Below are 27,083 nucleotides of genomic sequence, written 5' to 3' on the forward strand. Positions count from 1 at the left end.
ATATGGAAAACTTTTTATACCAGCTATATAAAGCTGTATGTAAAGATGAGGAAATATTCTGTTGTAGACTTAAATTCAGCAAACATCCCAATTGGGGAAGAGAAAACGTGTGTATATGCTCAATTTTAAGAAGCATGTGTTTGTGTGGTCTTTAATGGAGATTAACTTAGATTCTATTTTAAACTCTCTTCAATAAAGAACTGAAAAATAAACTAAGCTTGTTTTGAACAGATGAGTAGCTTCTAGGATTGATCTATATTCTTTTGTTGAAGCAGCTTTATACAGTCAAAAGGCTATTTTACTTTCTGGCTTGAGTATAAACAACAGTAGAATAGTATTTCCTTTTTCCTAATTTGGCTTTAATTTTCTTTCTGATATTAAACTTCTGCTATTACAACTCCAATTCTTTTTATTATTATGAAAATAATTATACTCCTTTGTGTGGGTTCCTAATGCTGTGCACAAAGTTTCCCTGCCCACCCAATTACTTTCTGTGAACCTGTTTTGACTATCGTTCACCAATATGAACGACTCTGACAAAATTTAACGGAAGAATATCGGGCCTAAAGATAAAATTTTTGAAAGCCCTGTGAAGAGTTATGGGTGTAGGAGAAGGGCCAGAATTTTTGGGGATGAGTGGGGGTTGAAGATGAAATCTACGTTGAGAATTCAAGAGCATGTTATGCTTTTTCCTTCCTGTCAGGCAGCAGGTTTATAGTTGGTAGCCAGTCATTCCTGCACGTGTTTTGGCCAGCTACACCTCATCTGTTGCCTTTACTTGACGACACTTAAGGAACTGGCTGAATGGGATGATTTGGGTGGCAGGGAATCCTAGTCTGATGATGGGAAGTGAAGACATAAGGGACAGTTGGGCTTGTTGGAGTTGATTTTGATTCAGCATTGAGACTATAAAGTCTTAAAAATGCAAGTTCCTAGGTTCTGAAGCCTTCATCAGTTCCACTGCTGATGGAACAACGTTTCCAGTTTGACAAAACAAACTACATAAAAATTGTATTTTCAGAAAAGCATTTAAAGTCTCCTTTTTTATTTTTAATTTTAAGCAGCAAAATAACAATATCCTATTTAAATAGAATATAAAGACTGTGCAACCATAGATTTGAGATTAATCCATTTACCTCAATGAAGTAAAAATCCTAAGCAAAGCTGATCTTATTTTTGTGTGTTTTTTCCACAAAATGAAGTTTTATGCACTTCAGTTGTTTGCTGAAAATGTTAACATCAGTTTATGTAATTCCTGCTGTTTCCAGTTACTTTAGTATTTGAACACTTCTAAGTTTATTTGAAGGAATGGGTTCTTTTAAACTGTTCTTTTCTTAGAGTTGTATGATCTAACTGTTTCTTTTCTCTTATTTCTTTTCTCTTACCAAAATGCTAGACATACACAAGCACTAGCAACAACTCCATGTCGGGCTCCTTGAAGCGGTTGGAAGATACCACAGCTCGATTTACAAATGCAAATTTCCAGGAAGTTTCTACACACGTTTCAAGTGGAAAAGATTCTTCAGAGGCTAGAGGGTCAGAGAGCAAAGGGAAGAAATCTGCAGGTCATAGCTCAGGTCAGAGGGGAAGAAAGCCTGGTGCTGGAAGAAATCCAGGAACAACTGTGACTGCAGCGAGCCCTTTTCAGCAAGGTATTAATCGTTATGCTGTACACGACTTCTGCTGTGACATGAATTAGAAATCTTACATATTTAAAACTTGAAAAGTAATTCATCCTTTATCCTCAGTAATGAGAATGTTGTTTCACTTTGGGGAAAAAAAATCCAACTTTTTCAGGGAAAAAATGTTCATTGTCATAACATGAAAAAGAAGGTTGTATATCTTTAAAGGGCAAAACTGATGCTTTTGTTTAGACTATTAAGGTATTTTCTTTAATTGCTAAACCTGGAAGTTTCTTTATGTGCTGAAAAGCTAGTCTGGAGTAAAATTTAACATATGATTTTGAGTCTAAGGGTCTTTCTTAGCTCTAAGGGAATAATACTAATGTTTTTTAATTAGCGCATACTAGAATGAAACCAGACTACCTCATGTGTAGGATGCGATGGCCCCTAAATAAGTTTTCAAGATGCAGACATTTAAAATATACCATTTTCTTAAAAGTGAAAGACCTTTTTACTTTTATTTTTTGTCATTGAAATACATAAGCAGAAAATTATTATGTGAGAAGTGTATACAGTTTATTTACCTTTTTGTTTTACATAAGTTTGACTTTTTGAACGTACTAAAACCCACTAAATGCACCATTGGTGCTTCTAAAAAGCTAATTTTATTATGACATCTTTATCAGAGTTGAAGAAAAATAAAAAAAATTTAAAGTCTATTTTTTATTACTTAACTAATAAACCATGTTATTTTGAAACTAATGAAATATGTTATTTTGAAACACAACAAACTAGACATTCTATAAAGTAATTCTTTTTCCATAATTTTTGCTGTGGTGTGGCATAGTTAACTGTCCTTTCTGCTTTATGATGTTGCTCTTTCTTTGAATTTATTTATGCAGCAAGCACTTTTAAATCTGCCTAGAACTCTTTCAGTATTTCAGGCTTTTTTTAATTGAAAAAAATGAAGTGTGTTTTTGTTTAAATTCTCAAAACGTTGAAAATTGCCTTCTGGAATCCTGCATTTAAGGAAAAATCTTGCTCGCTGCAGATGGCAAAATAGATCTTTACTATGTGCATGCATTTTCTTTAAAGCTGCATTAAGTGAAGTTGATGTAACTTATTTAAAATACAAAACAACATTTTTATTATTTTTAAATTGCTATATTAATGTAAATGATATTTTAAATGGAACTCTTAATAATATTTAATGGAGTAATAATGATAAACCAGTAATTTTTAAAGGACTTTTTTATTCCTACTGTTGTATTTAGGAGTATTTTCTTGACAGGATAGTCGTCATCAGTCTGAGTTCTACGTGCACCCACCCATATAAAATTACTGAATTTCAGTGAAAGTAGATGTTTGTATTTCCTAAGTGTGCTCCATTTTATGCCTTGCGTGTGCTAACACAGTGATGAAATGACTGCCTTCTAAATATTACAGAAGCAATGTAATTCTGTTACACAAAAGATCTTTATGGTTCTCTGACAGTGCTAAAGAAATCTTAAAATGCCAATTTTGTACACTTTTCTCCACTTCCTCTCCTGTCGTTTTGAAAAATACCTCTTCTGTGGAACACCTCCTCAGCCAGGGTAAATTAAGTGCAATTGCTGTTCCCTTGACCTGTGTCAGACCCTTGATTTAGGTAGAATGGTAAGGAAGATTGTATGCATAGTGTAGATGTGATCATAGCATGTTTCTATCAGCCTTCTTCTTTTTATATATGTGTACGTTTAAAAAACCCTGCACTGACTTGCACCAAATGTTTGTTGTGGCTTCAAAACATGAGGGATGTCAAAGTTGCCTAAACAGCGAAGTTGTTACCTCCTCTTATTGACATTCACCTTGTTTGTTCCCCAAATTCAAATCTGAATCTCGGATAGCAATCTGAGAATCAGATCCAGCAGAGTGAAGATCAGCCAGAGAAGCAATGAGTTATCTTATAAATAAATTCTTTAGCTATTGGTAACACTTTTCATAAAGTCCTTGCACTTGAAAGTTTTGTATTCTAAGATATCTTTCCCATGAATTTTCATCAGCTACAGGGGGGAAAAAAAGTACTTTTTCTTTACTTTCTTTTTTAGGAAGCTTTTTGGGCACTCCTGGGAGCATAAAGTCATCTTCTGGAAGTTCAGTTCAATCTCCCCAGGATTTTTTGAGTTTTACAGACACAGATCTGCGAAGTGAGAGTTTCACGCATTCTCAGCAGGCTTCATCAACCAAAGATGTACATAAAGGAGAGACTGGGAGTCAGGAGGGGAGTGTCAATTGTTTCACTTCCCTGATTGGTCTCCCTTCATCATCAGCTGTTTCCCAATCTAAAAACTTTGACAGCTCACCTGGAGACATAGGTAATTCAAGCCTTACTTCTGCAGCGTACAAACGAGCTCAGACTTCTGGAATAGAAGAAGAAACTGTAACAGAGAAGAAACGGAAAGGAAATAAGCAAAGTAAACACGGGCCCGGTAGACCCAAAGGAAATAAAAGTCAAGAAAGTATTTCCCATCTTTCAGTTTCTTCTGCTTCGCCAACTTCATCTGTGGCATCTGCTGCAGGAAGCGTGACAAGCTCTGGTCTTCAAAAATCTCCAACTTTGCTCAGGAATGGAAGTTTACAAAGTCTTAGTGTTGGCTCATCTCCAGTGGGTTCAGGTAGGCATTTATTGGATTTGTTTTCTTACCTCAAAAAATATCTTTATTATTTTAGCTGTAATTCTGAGTGTGCTTTTCAAGAACAGAGTATCTTGAAAGTCACATTGGGAAAAAAAGTAAAAATTAGAATATGACTGTTGGAAGAATAAGTTTTGTTCCATGTATAGATGCCAATGTGTTGTAGGTGGCTGTAGTAGATTGACATGTGTATTGACCTGTATGCTATATAAATGCAAGTTTTGAGGCTGTAGGGGGAAAAGTAAGTTGCATGAAAATAGGTTCTTTGGAAATTACATGTGACAGGTTTAGCTAAAAGAAGTGGTATTTTACACAGACTATGTGGTCTGTATGTTCTGTTACATAGAGAAAACAAAATCAGTACTCAAGCATGTCAGCTGTGCTGAGTATGTCCCTCAAATATTTTTTCCCAATGTAGCTTAACTAAAAAGAAAAATGTCTATATGGAGAGTTATCAATTTAAACATGTAAAAGGATATTCTGAATCTGGACCCCTGTGCAGCCAGATGGCATTTTCATATTCTTGTGTGCTTTTTAGCAATTGAAACTGGCTGGTTTGTTCTTCCTCTGTTCTAAATGTTGTGTGCATCTGGGGTGGAAGGACCTTTCTGTTCCCAGTAAAACTGTGTGTGGAATGACCTTGCAGAATCTGGTATCTACCAAAGTCTTTGTTGCGTTGAAGTTTCTTTGGAGGCCTTTGAGTTTGGATAAAAAAAATAGCAAACTATCTGATTGTTTTTGTAACTTTGGAATTTTGTCCTTTTTGTTGTTCTAGTGGATTTTTTTTTGCTTAATTTTTCTTTTTTGGGGGAGGAGAGATGGAACTTGAATATTCGGTTGTGGGCAGAGTTTTATGCTGTTATATTGTATATTTTTCCATTGTATAAGTAAGAGATACTTAAATATACGTACTTCAAGAAACAAAAAAATATTTGTTTCAGAAAAAGGCAGGTACTTAAAAACTGGATCTCAAAACCACATTGTTTACAATCTTTGTTAGATGTAGGCAAATGATGATTTTTATTATGGGTAATAATGGCAATAGCAGCGGCAACTATATGAAAAAAAATAATTTCCTGCACTTAAATTAGTAGGGAGAAATGGTATGTGACAAAACTTCCTAGTTCACTGTCCCTCTGTTTGATTAAAATGCAGTTTTAAAAACATGTTAACCTCTTATCTGTTATGGACAGAGATCATCCAACAGATTTAGATCTGTCTTATGATTATTTTAGTATGAACTTTCTTATTCCTTTATAATCCCTTTGAGATGGCTTAGGTATTGTTGTAGTTGGGGTAACAGATGGAAGTACAAGATCTTGGTTTGAAGTGAATGACCCATGTTTCCCACCTTACATTTGTCTTAGAGTATTCTGTTCTTGTCAGCTCCTAGAACAGGCCTTTCCCTGGCCAGGTCCATCCTTGCTTCCTTTGTCCTCTTTATTACATCTCACTCTTCCATCTATAAAATGCCAGTGATAATGTTGAGCTCCCTTTGTAAAAAGCTTTGAAATACATGGATGGAAATACCAGGTAGGTTTTACTACCTTTATCATGATATTCAGCCTATAATTTCACCTCTGTTTAGCATACTTAGATTCTTGCTACCCAGCATTAGACTGGCTCTAAACCAGTGATATTTTCTGAAGGTGCCAAGGAATATGAAAGAAAAATAAACAAACAAAAACCATAAACAAAATCACCTCAACAGAAAACCCAAAGAAACAAAACCAGATGGGATGTCTTTGCCTTTAGCATGAGCTCTAAATCAATCCACAAACTTCTGCTTGAGTCTGAGCGTATTGTTTTAATGTGCTCTTCTCCCTGATTTCCTCTCTTTCTTATGGTTGTAGTGCTGCTTTCCTCACTTCATCATAAGCATTTTCTGGGTTTAGCAGTCCATTTAAAACTTTGTTACGAGGAAGGGCATGTGAGTATTGTCAGTATTATCAGAAACATAACATTTTCTCAGGCACGATATGTTGATGTTTCTCTTTGAAATGTCTCTATATTGTCCAGTAACAAAATCCGACAAGTGAATCTAAATGATTTGACCCAAAACCCCAAATAAGATTTTGTGCACGTAAATGTAGTGAGAGAAAATGCAGGGGAAAGTCAAGCCAAAAAGTTTTTACTGACTTTTACTTGGAATTGCCTTGTTACTTCAAAGAAGCAGAATCAGGAATGAATTAGACCATACTAAACAAAGCTTTCGAGGCACTTTTTCAAGAGTCTTTCCCTAATTTTTTTTTTTAATAAACTTAACTGCAGCTATCTTAAGCTACCATTCTTTTTCCATTTCCTTAAGAGTACTTGTTGAAATCCATAAAAATTAGGAAAATCATTGCTTCACAAACGTATGATAGTCCTGTTCACAGATAATGTTTAAATTCAATGAAATGTGAAGGAAAGCTTATTTTAAAAGGTAATGCAGATTCATCATGTGCTATTTATAGATAATTAAATGTCTTCCATAAAACTTTCTTTCAGAGTAAGAACATTCAGCTCATTTTGTGAAAATATTTGTCCTCTGCAAACTTTTTTCCAGTCCACAGAACTTTTTGTTTTCCTGCTTAATAAGAACAAAGATGTACCATGAATAGCACAAGGTCATGTTATTAAAAACTGTTACAATACGTACACTCAGGTTGTATTACAGTTGCCATGCAACTGATCTGAAGCTTTCAAAATTTTGAGAGCTTGAATTTTCAATCTTAATGCTCTTTATAATTTTTTCTGAAATGTATTTATAATACACTATGTATTACTTCAACACTATACTCAGAGAAGTGAAAAGTAATTTTAAAAAATGAAATAAAATTTAGTTGGTAGAGTGATAAGGAATTTTTATATTAACATTTTTTAGAATATCTGTCCCTGTTTAAAAAAAAAAAAAAAAAAAAGGGCACTTCTTTAGCCCGTAACAGCTTATTTATAAACCATGCTTATCTTTCTGCTGGAAATTCACAAGCACTGCAAGTTTGTTGTTGAAGAAGACATAAGTCAGTTGTCAGTTGGAGTTATAGAAAGCCGATACTGGTTCCCCCAAAATGGGACAGGTGTTTGGAATGATTTCAGGATCCAAAATTTTTTAATGGGGGAGGGTTTCATCTGAATTCTACAATTTTATAGAGATATTTAGCTTTTTAAAAGTCACACTAGTATTCTCAGGATTAAGTTCATTCTCAGCATCCTTCCAGGGAATAATACTTAAAGATTTCTAGTCTGAAATATTGTAAAGCAGTGATCCCTTCTGCTGAAGATTTTTATTTTTTTCTTTTCACAACAGTGGTGATTAAAGAACAGGGACCGGAAGAGATGAGTAGCATCTCGTCCCAATGCTTACTTCTGCTAGTAGTAGATTTCAAGATCAAATGTTTCTTTTACCATACTTGCACTTTATTTCAACAATAGTGCAGAAACTAATAAGGTGGTGGGAAAAAGAAAAAAATACAGTTATGATAAATAACTTTCATACATTCTGTATTTTTCTGTCAAGCAGTTTGTGCAGGCTCTGGCCCTTCTTTGTTTGGAGTACATTCCAGTGCGTGAAGAACTTTTTGAGAACTCATGTCCCACAGCAATAGGAGGGGAAAAAAACATTTTATGTGACATACCTTCTGACTTTTGTGGAATAATGCAGCAAGGTAAAATGAAAAGCATCAAGTGTCAGAAGTAAACTGAAATTTCTGTTTTATGGTAGATGAAGTTCTTTGCACAGTTAAGTTCTGCATAGATACTTGCTGCTGGAAGAATTACAGTGCTTCAAGCATATAGGGATGCTTCTCTGTCTTTCCCAGTTCTGTTCTTGATTTGAAGTGTACAACAAATTGTATAATATCACCATCAGTTGCTAAGGACTTCAGGGGATCATTTGCTTCAATATTTTAATTTTTACATAATTGATTTTGTGCCCTTATGAGTATTGTAAACCCTACAAGAACTTATAAAGCAATTTATTTTTTTTTTCTTCCTAAGAAGAGTGAAGAAGCTTAAATTCCAAATTGGGCCTCAAAATGGTTAACCAATTCTTTCAGCACCCTTGCACCATCTTCTGGAATTCCTGTCACAATTGAGACAACTGTATAATTTGTCTTCCTGCATTTTTATCTCTACGTCATGTATATTCTACCCTTGATCAGTCTTCTGTATGCTCTGGTTGGTAATACTAGACAGTTTTTGGAATAAAGGACATATTCAAACCCAGTATTGTACTTTAATATAGCAATATTTCAAACTGGTTTAGAAACAGTTAATTTTTTTGCTACAGGCCCCTCTGGGTTGTTCTTATGTCTTGTACAGTCAAATTTCAGCTTTGTATATGAGTTTACTAAATGCTTCAGCTTAGTCCATGTATTTTATTCCCCTTTCTCATCCAATTCAAGCAGTGATGAAGGCTCTGCTGAAGGCAGAGATGATGTTACTGTTAAGTTTGTTGTGATAATGATGGTGTAAGAGAACTGTGAGCTTCAAAGTAGATGAGTAAGTTGAAATCATTGAGATACTGAGTCCCTCAGAGTTTATGTTAAATCTTCATGATGTTATCTTTAAACTCCTCTGTAGCCATTGACTTACTAGCTAAATCTATTGGGAGAAAGAGTTTAGACAAAATTATTCTGAAACTGTTTGTGCTATTACGTTTATCTGCTAGGTGCCTCAGAAGCTGAAGCAGAAGTCTTGCTGTGTTAAAAAGCCAGTTGTATTCCAGAGGAGATGGAATAGAAAGGACAAATTGATACTAATAGATACTAATGACCTTTCAGAACTAAGCAAATGGTGTAGAAAATACACAAGACAAAATTCTTGTGCAGAGAATGTCATTCTTCGTATTTGAGACTCAACAGAAATGGTGCTGGTTTGCTACGAGATTAAAATGTTAAAATTGATGACTGTTGGTGTAGAAAAAATAGAGACATTAATCAAGTAATTGGGAAGAAATCATATGAGGTAGTAGAAGCTTATGAAAATGGGGATTATTGTGAAATGGATCTTCCTATCAGTGTTCTTAACTAAAACAGGTATTATCAGCAGCTACAGCTCTAAGTAATAAATGGGCATTTTCTGATGATAAGCACCTCATATTTTCATGTTTTTAGCCTGTTGGTGCTAGGTTTCAGTAAGTCTTTAAAACTCGTGAAGTTGTAGGAGACTGGCGGGTACTTAATGTTCTGTAATTAGGATGTGTCTGATACAAGAAAGAAATAACTTAAGAGATGTAAAGATGTAACAATTAATGGTGGTTACTGAGAGTTGGACTTTTTTTGGTATTTTTTAATAAAAGCAGTGGCATAGTAGATGTCTGCATTTCAATTGATACAGCATGACATTTTAAGTAAAGACCTGTAATGACAGGAAGTCAGCAAACCTTTGCATTAAACGTAGTTGATGGATAAGTCTCAATTTAATTTTGATTTAGAGAATTATTAAATCAAAGTGTTTATTTTGGGGTTGTGTTATTTCCGTGTGCATCAGTTATCAACATTATGCTCTTTATTGGAAAATAGCAGTTTCTGAAAAAATCTGTGTATGAGGACAGGGTAAAATGGATCTCTTGGTAAGCAGTACAAACTAAGAGTTGTGTTGGTGGAGCTAAAGTAAAAGATTGTCTAAGAAACGTGGATGTGTACTCGCAGGATAAGGATGGTTTTCTGGGGAAGGAAGGGTTTGAAAGAAAAGGGATAAAGGTGAATAATCAGTTATGTCTCAGTGCTGAGCTGTGTTTAAAAAGGTTTCAATGCACAAACAGCAAACTAATGAGAAAGGTAACTCTGTATTCCGCAGAGTGCATCTGGTTTTCAAATACTGTGCCTAGTTCTTGTATCTGCTGTGTGTAAAGAAGAGCCACGAGAAGGATTCAAGGACTGGAAAAAGCATATTATTGTGGAAAAGCTAAGGAGCAAATTTATCTGACTGGATGTCGTACAGGGAGCTGAAAACTGATACTATAATGATCCTTAACCTAACAAAAAAGGTGAAACATGATCAGGTGAGAGAAAGTTGAACAATTCTTAGTAATGGTTCTGAAAATTTAGAGGTAATATGTCTTCTAGAAGTTTAGTGGAGCATATTTATTGGATTTGCAGGTGCGGGAAGTTCTAGGGCTAAAAATCAAATCACGTGCTCACAGAGATTCTTGTTTGACTCTTACCTATGAATGTAATTCTGTGCTATATTATCCCTTTTTATTTCTAAAAGAAAAAATAGCATGGTGCATCAGCTTGGCATATGAAATAGACTGTAACTGGGTAAATAATGCATTTCAAAATGCAGTAGTTAGTAGGGAATTGTCAGGCGGTATGAGTCTGCAGAAATTAGTTCCCCACATGGTATGTTCTATGCTTTTATCAAAGATTGGGAAGAAATTAAGAAACCCTTCCTGCTTGCTATGAGGGTTCATGGTGGTTTCTAAAAAGGTATTTTGTAAGAAGTGTAGTCAGATGTAATGAATTCCTTGATTAAGAAAGTTTTGTATAAAAAAAATACTGCACAACGAACCTTATAACAGAGATGTGTTTTGAAAACAATTTTGGACAATTTCTGAATAATGATGGAGATCTGAACATTATCTCATATTGAGATGCTTTAGGAGAAAAAGGCTATTGCTGTCCCTGTGATGCACATTTCAAGAAGGGATAGAAAAGTTATATCACCTGAAATTATTCCATAGATGTTGCAGGTAGCAGAGTACTATATTTAATTCTGATACTAATTTCCTACTAAAATATGAGTATAGGAAAGTTGAGAAGAGGCATACAATGATCAAGATTTTTTAAATGTCCTCTTCAGAGAGTCTTAAGCTCTTTGATAAACTGAAATATCTTTAATTTGAGAATATTTCAGTTTACAAAAATGGTTAAAAGCATTATCATAATTGTTGTACAGGAAAAAATAATATTCCTGGTCAAGATTTTTTCATTGGTAATTGCATACTGGTAATTGCACCATTTTCTGTTTCTTTTTTTAAAAAGTTACAGAAAAGTACAGACCTATAGTACTTAATTAGATGGGTTGCTGAAAACAAGCAATGTTCAGCCTTTCCTCCTTTGAAGTCTCCAGGCTGCCTGACTTTCCATGGAAGGAGTGGTTTGTGCTTTAGATACAAGTCAGTTCTCCTGTGAATGTCGCAAAACTAGAAAGTCTTGGAGCATTGAAACAAAAGAAAAAAAGTTTTCCTTTTTAAAAAAATTGCAGATTTTTTTTTTGAGTGAAAACAGATGTGAGGGCTTTCTGAAGTGAAAAAAAATCTCAGGGAAGGGAAGATAAGTTCTAGTAACTGGGGTATAGCTTGTATGTCAAGCTCCTTTGGGCCTCCTTGTATTGGAGAAGATCTTGGCAGCTGTGGAAATAAGATTTTACCTGACTAGTTAATTGTTGTATGAGAATGTAAGTGTCTGTCAGGTTAAAATGGGAGTTTTGAAGACTATGTACTTGAAATGGGATTCCCCAATTATGGTGTGACTCTGGGAATTAGTTTCTAGTTACATTTCAAAATATTCATTCATTCATTTATTTATCATGCACTGATAGTCAACAGCAAATAGTATGTTTAAATTATGAACTTGTAACAGTTTCAGATTCTAAAAACCAACCAAAAAAAATAGGAAAGGGAATATGTATTTTTCTGAATTCCCTTTTAAGTCTTTCATTTAAAAGAAAATAAAGAAGATTTTGCTAGTTATTCATTTCAGGAGACATACATAATAATTTTAAAGAGCTGAGTAACAAGATGTAATTATTTATAAAATGTTTGAAATTTTGTTTTTATTCAAGTTTTGCAAATCTTCTACCCAAATATGAATTTAATAATGGATAAAATAAATTCTGTAGGTCTAGATTTTTTGCCCATACAGAATTATTTGCAGAATTGGCATCTAAATATGATATTTTTGAAACGTAATAAATATTTGTATGAATACATTGGCTTTTTGTTAGTTGTATCTATATTGGCAGAGAAGAAAATGTACTGGGATGGCTTAAAAGCTACTTAAGTTGCTGTACTTACTACTTTTCAAATTTAGCTATAAAACTCTTCTGTTTTGTAAAGAAGTTTCAAAGAAGTCTGTGAGCTTTTTGTAAACAGTTTTGTTTTTAGATTATGTTTGACCTGTAAGCCTATGAAGTGCCATGTATGTACTTGGTGTTAGGTTTGAATTCCTAATAAAAACTCAATTATTTTAGGCCTGGGCAATCTGGGTAAACTATATTGTATGGCTGAGATCTAGCTGACAGCTTTGCTATTATTGTTGCCTGCATAGTGAACAAAATAAACTGCCTGTTTTTCCAGGAGTTGATTATCTTTGCAGATACCTGGAGTAAAAGTATGTGGCATTATCATTATTGTATAAAAAAAAAAAAAAAGGCAGAAAATGTACTGAAACTTCCAGTTTTTGGCATGGATTATATTAGTTCTTTAGCTCTTTTTATACGACTAAGAATTAGAATTTAAAATAGAGCAGGGGAACAAGGAAACACTCTGAAGTGATTAAGATTTCCGTCCTATCAGATGTCTTTGTTGCAGAACTTGATGTTAGCTTTAGAGGTGTATCTCTTTTCTGAAGATCAGGGAAATACTCCTTAAATGAAATTCTATTGCTGCATGGAAACTGAAGTGAGATACAGGGGGTGTTTGCTTACTTGCAACTGTTTAGTTCCCAGGATTTCCTTTAAAAATTAGACTTGAAAATCCCCTTCATTTGATATCATTTTGTATATATAGATTTTTAAATTAAAATATACATCTTTGTGAGTGTGAACATTTTTCAGCATCTGGAGCCAATTTACTGGAGTACAGCATTCCTTGTAAGTCAAATGTGAGATAGCAATCAGTCTTTTAAGTCCATAAAATCTGTTAAAGGTGACATGGGAACATAAAAAAGTGTGTGTGTGGGGGAAGGGCAAAGAAGAGGCTTGACTATAAAAGGAGCAGGAGGGTTTTTTACCCCTCCTTGAAAATTGTACTTTTCAGATCTTACAGACTTTCAAGTCTTTCAGAAATCAAATATAGCTGAAAAATAAGTGATGTATATGTGTTGATAGTATTTGCAGCATTTTTGTCCCTCTGAAGACTGTCCAATTTATATGGTAAAATTCTTTTTTTGTTGTTGTCAGTCAGAGGTGATAGCACTACAGTCAGGTTTTTAAAATCAGAAGGAAATGTACTTTGCATTTAAATTTTCCATTTATTTGAGGTAAAGAGCTGCAGTATCAGAAGTTAAACTGACTGAAAGTTGTTTCAGGATTATGATCAGGGTGACTAACTTCTATATAAGAAGAGTCTGAGTCTAGAGCTGTTGTGGATTTATCATAATCATTTCTGAGATTCCTCTGTAAAGTTTTAAAAAGAAAATGAAAATTTAAGTAGAAATACTACCACAATATAGTGGTATAAGGAAGACTAGTTACCTTAAAATACTTGACCTTTTTAACTGAAAGATGTTGCTTGGCGACAGATCCATTAAGACTTACAGTGAACAGATTCCTGTGTTGATGTATAGGAACTATACTACCTGTATACTATGCTCTTTTTAAACAGATATAATCAGACCAAGTGTCTGATTATCAGCTCCACATTTCCCTTTGCTTCCTTCTTACTCAAGTAATTTATTTTACTTTCTTAAACAGGTTGCATGGAGGTGGTAGGACTAAGAACAGTAGCTTTCTGAAGCTCTAGATAGCCTGTGCTGTGGTGCGGTACTGTGTGTGTCACTTGGTGCAACACTGGGCTGTGCCACAGCAATTCTTGCTCTGTAGTGAACTTTTGAAGTCAGACAGTCCCCAGGTAGCTTCATACGCTCTGGTTGATGACAATCCAAACACCTACCTCTGGTTAAAATGGCAGGAACCAATTGAGATAGCTTTGCAGGTGCCATCAAAGATTTCAATAGCTTTTGTATTTAAGAACACTTTAAAAAAGGGAAACTGTGGAATCCAGTGTCTGTCTAGATGTAAAGATGGGTCTTAGCTACAGTAAATGACAATACATCCCAGTGCCTTTTCACTGTATGGAAGTTTCTGATATTTTATAAAGGTTGTCTGTACTAGTTGTTTTAAAACCTGCAGGATCTTTGTGTTGATCCACCTGGATGTGAGCTCATTTTTAATAAATTTCCCCAGCATAAATAAAATGCAAAAAGTTGGACAGATAAGCCAGCACCGTATTTCCAAATTTCCAAGATTTCTCAAATAAACCTCTCTTTCAGAGCTATTAGGCATAATTGAAAAAGTGTTGTAGGAGTTAGGTATACAGGTATACCATACACACACAAGGTGGTGTCAAAATACTTAGCAAAGTAGTTCTTATCAGGGCTTTTGTGGTGGTAATGCAAGAAACAATAAGTGAAATGAACTATTTTATATTGTTAGAAAAGCTACCTCTTGTCTGATCCTGAATTTAAAGCACATTATTTCTCCAGTTGAACTAAACTGGGATTTAGCATCTAGTTTAGATGCAAATTTGTATTGTTTTCTGTACTTTTTATTCAGCTTTTAAATAGAATTCTTCATTTTTTGGTGTCAGATCTGGTAGATATGTAAGGTGTCTGTGAGAAGGCCATAAGGATAACATTAAGAAAACTGTTAATTGTGATAGTGATCTAGCTTGCTGTATATGTTTTCATGAGGGAGAATTACATGCAGTGCTAAAAGCTTCCTGAAGAGGGTTATCATTAAAGTAACTTGAAAAAACTGGAAATTTTTGTCCAAAAGACTGAGCATCTGTGGTCTTTGGACCAGTATAGCTCTAGAAACTTGAGAAGAGATTCATGGAAGCTGTAAACAGAGCTGAAAAATACGAACGTGTGCCTGGGGCTTGTGCATGAGTAATCCTGTCAGATCCTTTGTACTTAGCTTTATATCTATTTCCCATTGTTTATATATTTTTGAATATTTACAAGAAGGATTTCCTGATAAGAATGACTAGAGGTTCCAAGTAAATAAAACAAAACAAAAAAACCCCCAAACCAAACACCAACGGCAAAAACCCCCATCCTCCCATTCTTCCCAAACAAAAGAACAACTTATGAGCTTTCACATGGGAATCTCAAATGCAGATTATTTTTTTTTAATTAAAAAATGTGATAACTGTCATGAACTAATTCCTAATCTGCAGGATTTAGTGGTTGGTTACAGCAAGTAACATTCTTTCAAGGGCCAAAGTTGCTAAGCCTTTTCTCTGCTGTGGGAGCAGTGGTAAACTTAGAATTTAACTTTAGTTTTTGTATGCATAACCAATTCATTTAAAAACAGGTAATGAACAGTAAAAGGATGGTGACTCGGATGTAGTTACTAATACATAGTCAATTCTGAGGTATTTTGAAATTAATTTAAATGAACGAGCTGGAAGCAGTGAAGTCTTCCTGAGCAGCATTGATTTTAAGGAAGAATGATTGTAAGGTTTTAAAGCAAGCAGTAGCAGCTACCGTAAGGATGAGGTGAAGAAAGGAAGGATTCAGTCAAGACTGAGAGGAAAGTGTGTAAGGCAGCAGAGATGGAAAATAACGGAAAACAATGAACGTAGAGTCCAGCTATTACACTATATAGTTTTTTGGCATATGTGATTACTGTTCACCATCCCTAACCTTTCTTGACACTGTAGCATGTTGGGAGTTCAATAGCTTGGCTCTACTTTGTAGGAGAAAACTGGGAGGGTACTTCAGTGTAGGAAAACTCAGGAAAGAGGTAGCTGCCAATAGAGGCAGTTATACTAGGAACCCAGACAGTAGCTCTTTTTTCCTTCCAGAATAAAACACCTTTTTTCATCTGCCTTCTACTAATTTATGGGGTGTGGAAGGGAGCAGTGGTAGGAGAACAGTTCTCCTTCTGTTCTGTGTTGAGGCTTGGGGGGAGTCTAGAATTAGCTCCATCAGTCACAAGGAGGGTTGATCTAGTGTTGGCCCTTCATCATGTAACTGGATGAAGTGTGTGTTAGAACAGTTTGTTTCAAAAGAATTGAACAGAACGCTTTCTTACTAAGATTCCTTACATCTCATCTCAAGGCTGTAGCTATGGATCTCTTCCGTGAATCGGTCTCTTCCATGAATTTGTCGTATAATTTTTGAAACCATTTGTGCTGTTAATATCTGAAACATGAGAAGTGAGTCTCATATCTTTATGCATTGTAAAAGGATGTACTTCGCAGCTGTTGCTGATCATGTTTTGACACTCCTCTAAAACCAGTGAATAGTCATTAAAAATACTCAGCATCTTTACAGTATTCATAATTGAGACATTTCTGTCATTTCCCCCATTATCTTTTTTAGACCTAGATATCTTAATAACTTTTTGTCATTCATACTATATCCTTCTTACCCTTTCCAGATCTCTTTTATTGCTACTATATCCTTTTTTTGAGAAGTGCAGGTAATATTTGAAATATAGGTGCAACATGAATTTTTTAAAGTCACATAATTATACATTTTGTTTTGTTCTCTGTTCCCTTCTGATAATTCATAACACTGTATTTGTCTTTTTTGATCATTGCATGACAGTCTTTTTACTTTCTATTGGAAATCTTAAGGATTAGAAAAAAAAAAAGACTTTCAAAGTAAGAATCAAAGGTGGGAATCCTTTTGGTACATATTTATTCCATTGTAGCACATACGTATTGTGAAAAGTTCATTATGATAAACACAGTAGCATGTAATTCATGTGTCCTGGAATTGGCACTGTTCTCTTAAGGATTGTGCGTACTGTGAATGTTAAAAAGACTTTTTTTTCCACATTTAGTAGCTGTAGTTGAAATTGGTTCTGCTGCAATTTGTTTCTCTTATTTTGCTTTTATGTGTGTTCTTGAGTTGCCAGACAGCTACTTGTTTTAACCACATGTTGCTGACTAGGTCTACTGAATTGTTTTGTCAGCTCTTTAACTGCTTCTCTTCCTGATTTGTCTATGAAGTGTGTATCTTGCAGTAGAAAATTTTCACTGGGGTAATCTAGTGTATTCTGCTTTAAAACTTTCTGAAAGCTCTGAGTGATTCTTGGGAGTACAATGCATGGGATGGTTTGGGTTAACGGTAGCTCCTGTGTGGTACAACTTACAGAAACAAAAGCAGAAGATACAGCTTCAGGCAATCTAGGGCTATGCTTGTTTAAAAAAAAAAAAACAAAACCCAAAACCACCCCCACCCCAAACTCCCCAAAAAACCTACCCAGCGGCTCCTTAAATTTGAAAGGAGCTTTCCTTAATATGGAAAGCAGTAGTAGATCAAAATGGCTGATATTTCTTGTGCACAAAAATTGACCGTAACTGGAACAAACTGATACAGTTATACTCAAATAAAGGCTGTGGAGGGTAGGTGCGGGCAAAATGATTCTGCTCATAAGGGGGACAGACAGCTGTTGCATCGTGTCCTCTGCACCTGAGGCAGAATTTGTCCCAATAGTATACTGTATGTGATCCCAGACATATTAATGTTGTGCTTTTTAGTGATTTTTTTTTTGCCTTGTAAAGTAATAGTTTTGATAAATCTGTTTTTGTACATTGTTGTTAATTCTCTGAAAACTGTTGAGAAGGGTAATTAAAATGATCAGTTTCATTTCTATCAGATTAAACCACTTTTGACAGGAGTCATCCAAGATTTTGTATATTGCACTTTTGTTTTTTTTCCCTCTAGCACAAAATATGAAAAACATTTAATATTTGATTTTTTTTACATTACAGACTTGGTCTGTAATGTTTTAATTAAAATATTCTAAATTTTAAAAGTTTTTTCCATTGAAGTAACTTTGGCTAGTTATTCAAGTTTAGGCAGTAGGTAAAAGGCAAGGATTTTTTTTAAAATTACTTTAAATTAGTTTTGTAATATTCTAGTATCAATGACAAAAGTTTAAATTGTCTTTGTTGTTAATTCATATTTTTGGAACCCTCATGTTCAGAAGAGCCTGGCAGTTAAAAAATGGCTTATGACAGCAGTCTTTAGTAGCTGCCAGTTGTGGGGAGAATAAAGAAGAGAAAAATAAAGCATAGAAGACAGTTCCCCTGTTGGAACATGAACAGTTATTACAGTCAGACGTCAGAAGCTGATGCAGGTAGAAAATTCACCCCTACAAGTATGACAGAGGTGTTCGCTACACTCTCACCTCCAAAATCATTCATTCCATCATCTCGTCAAAGCAGACGTGTAAGCTGAGGGCTTTGTTCATTAGTAGTATGAAAGAGTGAACTAGTAAATTGAAACTAAAATAATTTTGTAGTCATGAGATCATTATCCTAAGTATGAATAAATTGGGGATATAAGTGGAAGAGGTGGGCCATCTGCATGACTGCTGTCACTCTGCAGCTGGGCACAAAAGCATTGTGTTGCTGTGGAGGCTGTTACAGAGACTTGTAGCTACCCAGCAGAGGATATGAGTGTATTCTGACACTTCTGGTCAGAGATTAATATTCTCTAAAAACACCAGCCCTTGAAGAAAGGGAAGTTCATGTGAGCATCTCCTTTGGTGTTCCACTAGTTGGACGTTCTTTTTCTCTACACGTTTGAGTTGTTCTTCAATTTTGCTCCCTAAGTCCAGGAGACACAACTGTTTTCTGTTAAACTTCTTGATTGCTTGAGTTAGTCTATCAGTGAAGCTAAAAAGATGCCTCATGATTAAAATTAGCAAGGCAGCTTCAGTTTAAGTTTCTAAATTTGTTGCAGACAATGAAAATAAAATCAGTCTTTTGTTGGGAAGACTGTTGCTGGAAAGTATTTCATTTTTTTTATTTGCAATAGTAGCTTTAGAATGCAGTTAATTGGCGTGTGCTGGAATGTTCTCCTTATACTCGACATTTAAAAGCTGACAAACACTGACAAAAGAAATATAAGTAAAAAATTATAGTGGATAGAAATAAATCCATTTTACAATTTGAGCTACTGTAAATGATCAGAGCTCTAATACAAGAAAGATGTATTCAGGTATATTATTGTTCACTGAAATTCCTGTCTATACATATATTCTTTTGTGCGTCTGTTAAACATGATCTTAACATGAAGCCTTTTTTCTCCTAACTCAAAAGCTTTCTCGAAGTTGATGAATACCATACATAATGGTAAGTTATATTAGAATCTTTTTCAGAGATTCATTTATCACAAAAGGTAGCCTTTTGTGGGAAAGCCTGATTGAAGGTCTGCATATTCTATGGATTGGGTGAAATACAGGTCTGCAGTGAGTCAATTGTTCAGTACTTGAGTGAAAACTTTGTAGATTGTCTGCAGGAGCCTGATAGGTCAATAGTTCCTCAGTTCTCTTTTTATGATCTTTTTGTATGTGTGCAGTAAAACGATAACAGTTTTATTCCAGTTCTGAGATTCTTTTCTTTAATTTTGTGAATAGTGTTTCTAGTTCTTCTGTGCTCCATTCATAGGTGTGTTATAGTGGTGTCTACCTCAGGCATTCTCCCACTTGCCTTCCTGACTACTTAAATTACTAGAAGTAATGCATGTGAAGGTAGCCTTGTTTTGTCCATTCTTTGTTCTGACAGCCCGATACTGCCCATTTGTGTCACTGATAACAGTACTATCAATTTCAGAGAGAGCAATATTGAATCTTCAGTGTATCTAATTGCCGTTTCCTTTTAGTATTCCATATTGGCTTTGTACCCCTAGTTCTGCATTCACTCATAGGCAGTGGAAATGAAATATATCTTATTAAAGTAGAACTTGGTTTACTTTTCAAGGCTTTCGTTCATTTGTAGGAAACAATCATAGCTATATTCACAAGTTACTGAAAGATTTAGGAGGAAATTTTTACAGTTAACACCCTCTCATGAGGCTAGTTTTGAAGATGATCAAGTCTATTTCTCAATGTTATCTTTAATTGGTGTCAGGCAATCTGTTAATAAAAATTGGATTTTTTTGGTCTGTTGGTGTCAGCCAAATAGAGTGATTTTCTCATTGCTGTATGTGTGTGTTGGAAGAGGAGTGCTGTATATATTGCAAATTGTATTGACTTGGAGTTCAGCATATGCAAAAGAATTTAAATGTTTAAACTTTGCATGGTGAAGTTCTTTGCGTTTTAAGCTAGCAATCATTAAGGTTTTATAGGACTTTGCTTTTCACATTGTTGGAGCCACGAATGACATCTGTTAGGCAGATGTCTATAGTGGTGGGTCTCTTAATAAAAAAAAATAATATTACATTAAAATTTATATTTCATAGACTGGTGAGAAATATTGAAATTTCTCTAGATTTGCTTTGCTTTAGTAAAATAGGTTTAGCTTTTTTCCTTTTGATGTAGGGTTTCCCTCTCATCTCCCAGGTATACAGTGCTCTGAACCAGCTTTGAGATGAAGGAAAGCAAGCTCACCATTTTTCTGAACAAAAATAAAACATCTGAATGGTATCTGACAAAGTGTGCTGAATTTGGACTTGGTGAGTTTCTGCTGTTTTATAAGCAGAGCCTTTTTGCTGTTTAATGTTGAAGAGGTATAGGTTCACAACAGTGCAGAATAGAAATTGATGGAACACCATTTGTGATGACTTCTTTCCACATTGCACTTTTTTTTAAAAAACTGATTGTGTATTCCTAACTCAAGCATAGAAGTTGGAAGGGCATAGAGGAAAGTGGTTACTTAATGTTGTATGCTTTCTTGTCGAGCAATAATAATGCTTTGTATGACTCATTGTGGGGCAGCATAATATTGCCTACATGTTTGTTTTAGAACAGCATTTGGACGGGATTTATCATCTAATCTGCCTTTTTTTTCCGTTTTTTTTTTTTCCTTGAGTGTGTGTTTTATCTGCCTTCCCATGTTTCTATAAGAAAGATTTTAAAATTGATTGCTTCCCCCCCATCTTGCAGGGTTGAGGTTTGTTGGTGGGTTTTTTTGGGGGGGGTGTGTGTGTGCGTATTCTTGTTTTGGCAGAAGCATATATATGGGTGAAATCAGTGAGTAGGTAGAAGTTTTGATAATATGAACAGCAAGGAAGGATCTTGCCATGTATGTATAGGATGAAAAGAAAGTATTCAAATTTGGGATTAATATTTAAATACAGGAAGATAGTTTAACAGCATATTCAGATTATGAGTCAGATAATGCTGAGGACTGTGAGTCATTGTCTGTCTGAGTTTTGATGGAGACAGTGTATCAGGAACTTGTTTTTTCATTGCACTGAGTTTAAGTTGGCTGCACATCAGCAAGAAAGTACCACAAAGAAAAAACTGAGAGTTTTGGTTTGAGTGGAGACAAACACAAGTTTGGAGCAGAAAGGTTCATTTGATAGTTACATTAGTATAAAGGTGATGGTCAAAGCCTGTTGGTTGAATTTGGTGCTGACAAAGCGTAAAGGAGGAAAGATGATAGCTAAAGATTTGAACACATTCGAAAGCATCAGTTAAAAAAGAGGACTAGAAAACAGAGTCATGCAGGCTGTATCTTTCTATTAAGACATGTATCTTTATGGAAAGGAGTCAAGATATTTCAAGGCAGAAGTGGCACACTGCAGTTTTGCCGGTAAAAGACTTAGTACTCAGCACTCTGTTTCTCAGTTTTATGGTTGACTTCTTATTTTTTTCATGCTTTTTTAAAAAGACATGTTTAAAAAAAACCCTGAAAAATTGCAGTTGAGAGATACATTCACTGTGTGATAACTTTGTCCTTTGTCCTTCTCATTCTTACTCTGGACCTTACAGTCAAACTTTTTTGTCTTGACCTTGAAGTCTCATCTCTTCTGCATCATTTTTATGGGCCTACCACTGGAAAGCAGGAGGAGGGGGTACAGGCATACATATCTGTTGCGGATTTTAGTGCATACTTTTAAAAAAGACTATGGGGAGCGATGACCTGAATGTTATAATTTTATGTTAGAGCTAGCTGTAAATTGTAATGGTTGGTTGTAGCCTTTCTGTGGCTACTTCTGTTACCGCTCGTTCTGTCTTCTGTCTTTTATTTCTTGCTCCTGTTCCTGTTTTCAGGTCTCTGTTTATGCTTGTTCTGTCTTATGCTGATTTGTGAGTTGCAGTGTGGAGAGTCATAGCACAGAACAGACATCCATTGTGCCAGTCCTAGCACTGTGATCAGCTTTAGAAGACAGCATGTTTCCAAAGGAAGTTTTCAGTTCTGTAGACTTGGCCTCTGCATCAATGCAGGCAAAATTTAGTATTTATGGTATGATTTTTTTAACAAGATAACCTAACCTAGTCAGAATCTCTACTGAGCATGAATGAGTTAAAATTTTGGAATCTCGCCCAACTTTGGCAGACTTTTACAGTGTTGATAAAAAGGCATCTGCCTGTACTGAAGCATGGGGACAGTAGTGCTCAGCTAAACCATATAAATTTAAAAAAGGAGGAACAAGAGTAGGACAAATTACAAAGTTATCCTGAAATAATTCCTTTATGCCCATTTTTGGGCATTGAATATTGTATTGAGTATTGAATAATGGGGTGTTGTTGTTCACTTGTCAGATATTACAGCCTTAAATATAACTACCTGTCCATGAGTTTCTAGAATATCACTTTAAAGCTTTAGTTGTTGCTAATGACAGCTATGTGTAGTCTTTCAACAGTTCAGACAACAGCCGTTCCCCACCACCAGAAATAACTAATCACAGCAGAATTGCCGTTGTTATTTGTTAGCCTCTCTAATGGCCCTCTTTTTGAAAATTCTGCCTCAATCAAGCATCCTGCAGCATACCTTCAAAGACCCCAACTTCAGATCACTGGAAACTTTTGAAGTAGAAACTCCTTTAAAAGACTGTATTATGCTAACAGTGAAGAGGAATCTAGTGCTTCCAGTAACTCACCATTTCAGCACTGATATAGATTGCTGTCAGAATGGTTTGAAGTTCTGGTGGGTTTTCAGAGATCTTAAGCAAACACATTAAGTTCTCCCTGGAAAGCATTAAGAAACGTGTCATGCTCCTACTTAGGAATACTCGTTTAGTGACCCTAAAACTGCTTTGGTTTTAGTATGTCATATTAAAGTAACTTAGGCTTGTATGTCTTGGCTCACCGTGACAAAAGTGAACATCTAAATAAAAGTTAAGATCTTTATTTATCAATTGTTCTTCCATATCTGTCTAACTTTTACTTCTTGCAAAGATCCTTCTGTGCTGTGACACACTTGAACTGTAGTCTTTCCTGTAGTGCTGAGCATACGTGTCTCAGATATGATCATGGAGCTCTTTATCTTACTGCTCTTATTCTAGAAGAGTACTTCAAAAGTTGTCGAATCAGACTAGAATAAGCATGAAATTCTTAATGCATCTTATTTCATAAAGCTGAATTAATTATATATGTGATCCTTAAACAGGCAGTTATAAAACATCTCAAAGATTTATTGTGGGAAATCAGAACATCTGAGGAAACAAACGAAAGGAGGTTTGTCCCTGTGTCATCTCTGTCTTCCACTCCCCCCAAAAAAGACCGCTCAGTTTAACTGAGGTATAACTTTGCCATGGGACATGGTATGAAAAGTTACAACTGGTCAGAAAGGATTAGAAGAAATTCATTGGGGCAGAGTTGGAAGGAAATTTAAGGCTAATAATTACAAAGACCATTCCTCAAGCCCAAAATCTGTAAGTTATAGATTTCTAGAGGCTGACAGAATATTTGAGGGAAGTGTTATTTCATGCTTGCCCTTTTCTTGTGCTTTTTCTTGTGCGTCTGCTGTTGGTCACTGTTAGAGATGGATATACTGGGCTAGAAAAACGATACAGTTCTCCCTGTGTTCCTAGTCCAGCATGTCATTCCTCTGTTGTCTCATGTCATGTTCAAACCTCTCCTCTCAAAGAGCAAATCCACCTTGGCTGAGCTATGAAAAACCTGGGTTTGAGCCCTTCTGCAATGGGGGGCTGTAGTATAAGACCTGTAGCAGCTTGGATTAATTCAAAGTAGGAGTAGGCACACTCTGCACCAGGAGGCTGTAACCTTTCTGACAGTGGTTTAGGCAGTTTTGAAATTTTGTACTTAGAAGCCTACCTGTGGAAATTAAAAGTCTAATTGAGGACTGCATACTGACTGAGCTTGGTTTAAGGAACTCATATGTGTTGTTTCATGTTAGTTAGCTGGTATATGTATTGCTCACTGTTGCAGTTTATTTAAGAGTGAGTTCTGCAACACTGCTGACGTGTGGTCATTAATGAATATGAGATCAAGTATAAAATAATATCGTTCACTATAGCAGGTTGGACTACCTGAATACAGGAATAGACCATTTTGGTAGCTACATAGATCAGTTCTGATCCTTCATGCCCCACCCTGTTACTGAATACATTTCTGAATGACTGTAGATAGCTGTACAGTCAGGATCATGAACATGGAAGGAATGGAAGTAGGCAGAAGAGAATTGACTAAACATCTTTTGCTAGCTGAGGTGTCAAGGATTTGGTGTTAATTTTAATGGAGTTTGATAGCAGACTTCAGATGATATGACCTCGTTCTTAGATGGCTGATTGTCGTGGTTTAACCCCAGCCTGCAACTAAGCACCATGGAACTGCTCGTTCACACACACTGCCCCACACCCCCGCAGTGGGATAAGGAGGAGAATCAGAAAAAAAAGCAAAACTCATGGACTGAGATAAAGACAGTTTAATAGTACGGCAAAGGAAGAGGAAAAAAAATAAAATAATATTACTGATAATGATAAAGGAATATACAAAATGAGTGATACACAATGCAATTGCTCACCACTGGTTGACCGATGCCCATCCCATCCCTGAGCAGCGATCATGTCCCTGGCTAGCTTCCCTCAGCTTCCCTTCCTTCTCGCGGTGGGAAAGCTTGGTGTATTGATGTCATCTGTGAGATGCAACACAGTTGAAAGCCAGAATTTAGTCTGTTTTGTTAATTTTTCTGCTCATGGAACTACTTATTTTTGACATTTTTAATAAAATCACTAAAATTTTTCTGTGTGCCACTTGGTGTATGTGCTGCACAGCTAGTTCTGACTTGAGGCTATTTTGTTTTTCACTGTTCTTGAAGTTCTTTTATTTCCTCTATAATCTATTTCATCATTGATTGTCAGCAAAAAGAATAAAATTTTTTCCAATCTGCATAATCTGATGTGTTCCCTGCTGTATAGTACTACCCTTCTGTACTAAGCAGGCACTTATTTGTTGTCTAGAGATGTTTGGGGTTTTTTTTTTTTTTTGCAGTTGCCTTTTTGTTAAGGCTTTCACTCCAGCAATGTATGCTATATGTGCATTTTATCTGTCAGAACCCGAAACCATGCTCTGCAGCTGTGTTAGCGGTGTGAAGCACAGTCAAACTTTACCTGAACAGTGTTACATGTCTACTCCTACCTGTAATTGAAGAATTGTGTACTGTTTCAAATGCTGAAGATTGTATTTAACCACGCTGTTCATGCCTCTGGCAAATTACACAATACCATTGATCAGAAGCTATAGCTGTTTGGCTTTTCAGTAATATGGTGTCGTGGTTCAGCCCCAGCCGGCAGCTGAGCACCATGCAGCCACTAGCTCACTCCTCCCTGTGACACGACTCCTTGTCATGTCGTGCCCCCCCGCAGTGGGATGGGGAGGAGAATCAGAAAAAAAAGGTAAAACTCCTGGGTTGGGATAAGGGCAGTTTACTGGGACAGCAAAGGGAGAGGGAAATAACAACAATAGTACTTAGAACGGGTGATACACAGTGCAGTTTGCTCACTGCCTGGCACCCCATACCCAGTCTGTCCCCAAGTAGCGGCAACTCCTCCCCGGCCAGCCCCCTTTATATACTGAGCATGATGTCATATGGTATGGAACACCCCTTTGGCTAGTTTGGGTCAGCTGTCCTGGCTGTGTCCCCCCCCAGCTTCTTGTGAAAATTAACTATCCTAGCTGAAAACCAGGATGTTACCCACCCCTTATTCTATACCATCTACGTCATGCCCAGATCCTACACTTTGCAATTAATCACCACCACTCTTCCAGTCTTTGATGTACGTACCCCCACACAGAGATATTATTCCCTTAGTCTACGGGCCATCCCTCTGAAATGTCTTTTGAGTTCATTTAGTCCATGACTTTGGGCTCCATCTGTCATAAGAGTCTTTCAGGGCAGGAGCAGTGGTGTGTGCTGTTGGATTGTTGCACGCTGCATCTGGAGCTCGTGACTGGTATATCTGGCACAGCCCATGCTTGTGGTTTGCAGGTTGAAGATAACTGATTTTCAAGGAAGTTCCTAGGTGCCAGTTGCTGAAGTCAGTTCTAGTTCCATCATTGCTGTACTTTGCTTGGTTTCATCACAGTTGGTCCTTCATTAATTTGGGTGATTCTGACTGTAATACCATAGATACAGCATATAGCCGTTGTAGTAGTGATGACATACAATGGCAGGGTTATTTAGCAATTAACATCACACAATTTAATTTATTGGCTGTTCTCACCCAAAATGAAATCCTCTTGAGGTACATATTGGACTGTCCCATCCTTCTGCATTACCCACCAAGTGCACCCAGGTCCTTGAGCAAAAGCAATCCCACGGATGGGTTTGCCTTTGCCTGAGGCAGGAGTAACCCAGACTGTTTTCCCTATCATGTTCTTAATGTGCAATATGGGGACTTTACCCTCTTCTGTAGTACGCAAAAATTCTGACTGGGCAGGACCAGCTTGATTGGTAGATCCCCTAGTGTTGACTTAACCAGGTGGCCTTTGCTAAATGTGTATCCCAATGTTTGAAGGTCCCACCACCCATTGCTCTCAGTGTAGTCTTTAGCAGTCCATTGTATTGTTTGATTTTCCTGGAGGCTGGTGCATGACAGGGGATGTGATACGCCCACTCAATGCCATGCTCTTTGGCCCAGGGGTCTGTGAGGTTGTTTTGGAAATGAGTCCTGATGTCTGACTCAGTTCTTTCTGGGGTGCCGGGTCA

General features: G+C 36.1%; 1 protein-coding gene across 6 annotated transcripts in view; it reads left to right on the forward strand.

The window, feature by feature from the left end:
• MLLT10 (MLLT10 histone lysine methyltransferase DOT1L cofactor) overlaps positions 1-27,083 on the forward strand; it is a 155,939-nt gene that overhangs the window by 88,169 nt on the left and 40,687 nt on the right. For all 6 annotated transcript variants that reach the window (XM_054818470.1, XM_054818474.1, XM_054818471.1 and 3 more), the window contains 2 exons: positions 1,397-1,652; positions 3,710-4,276. In XM_054818470.1, the coding sequence (XP_054674445.1) occupies positions 1,397-1,652; positions 3,710-4,276 (823 nt within the window). The remainder of the gene's footprint in view (positions 1-1,396; positions 1,653-3,709; positions 4,277-27,083) is intronic.

This window comes from Grus americana, chromosome 2, assembly GCF_028858705.1.
Source record: "Grus americana isolate bGruAme1 chromosome 2, bGruAme1.mat, whole genome shotgun sequence".
NCBI lineage: Eukaryota > Metazoa > Chordata > Aves > Gruiformes > Gruidae > Grus > Grus americana.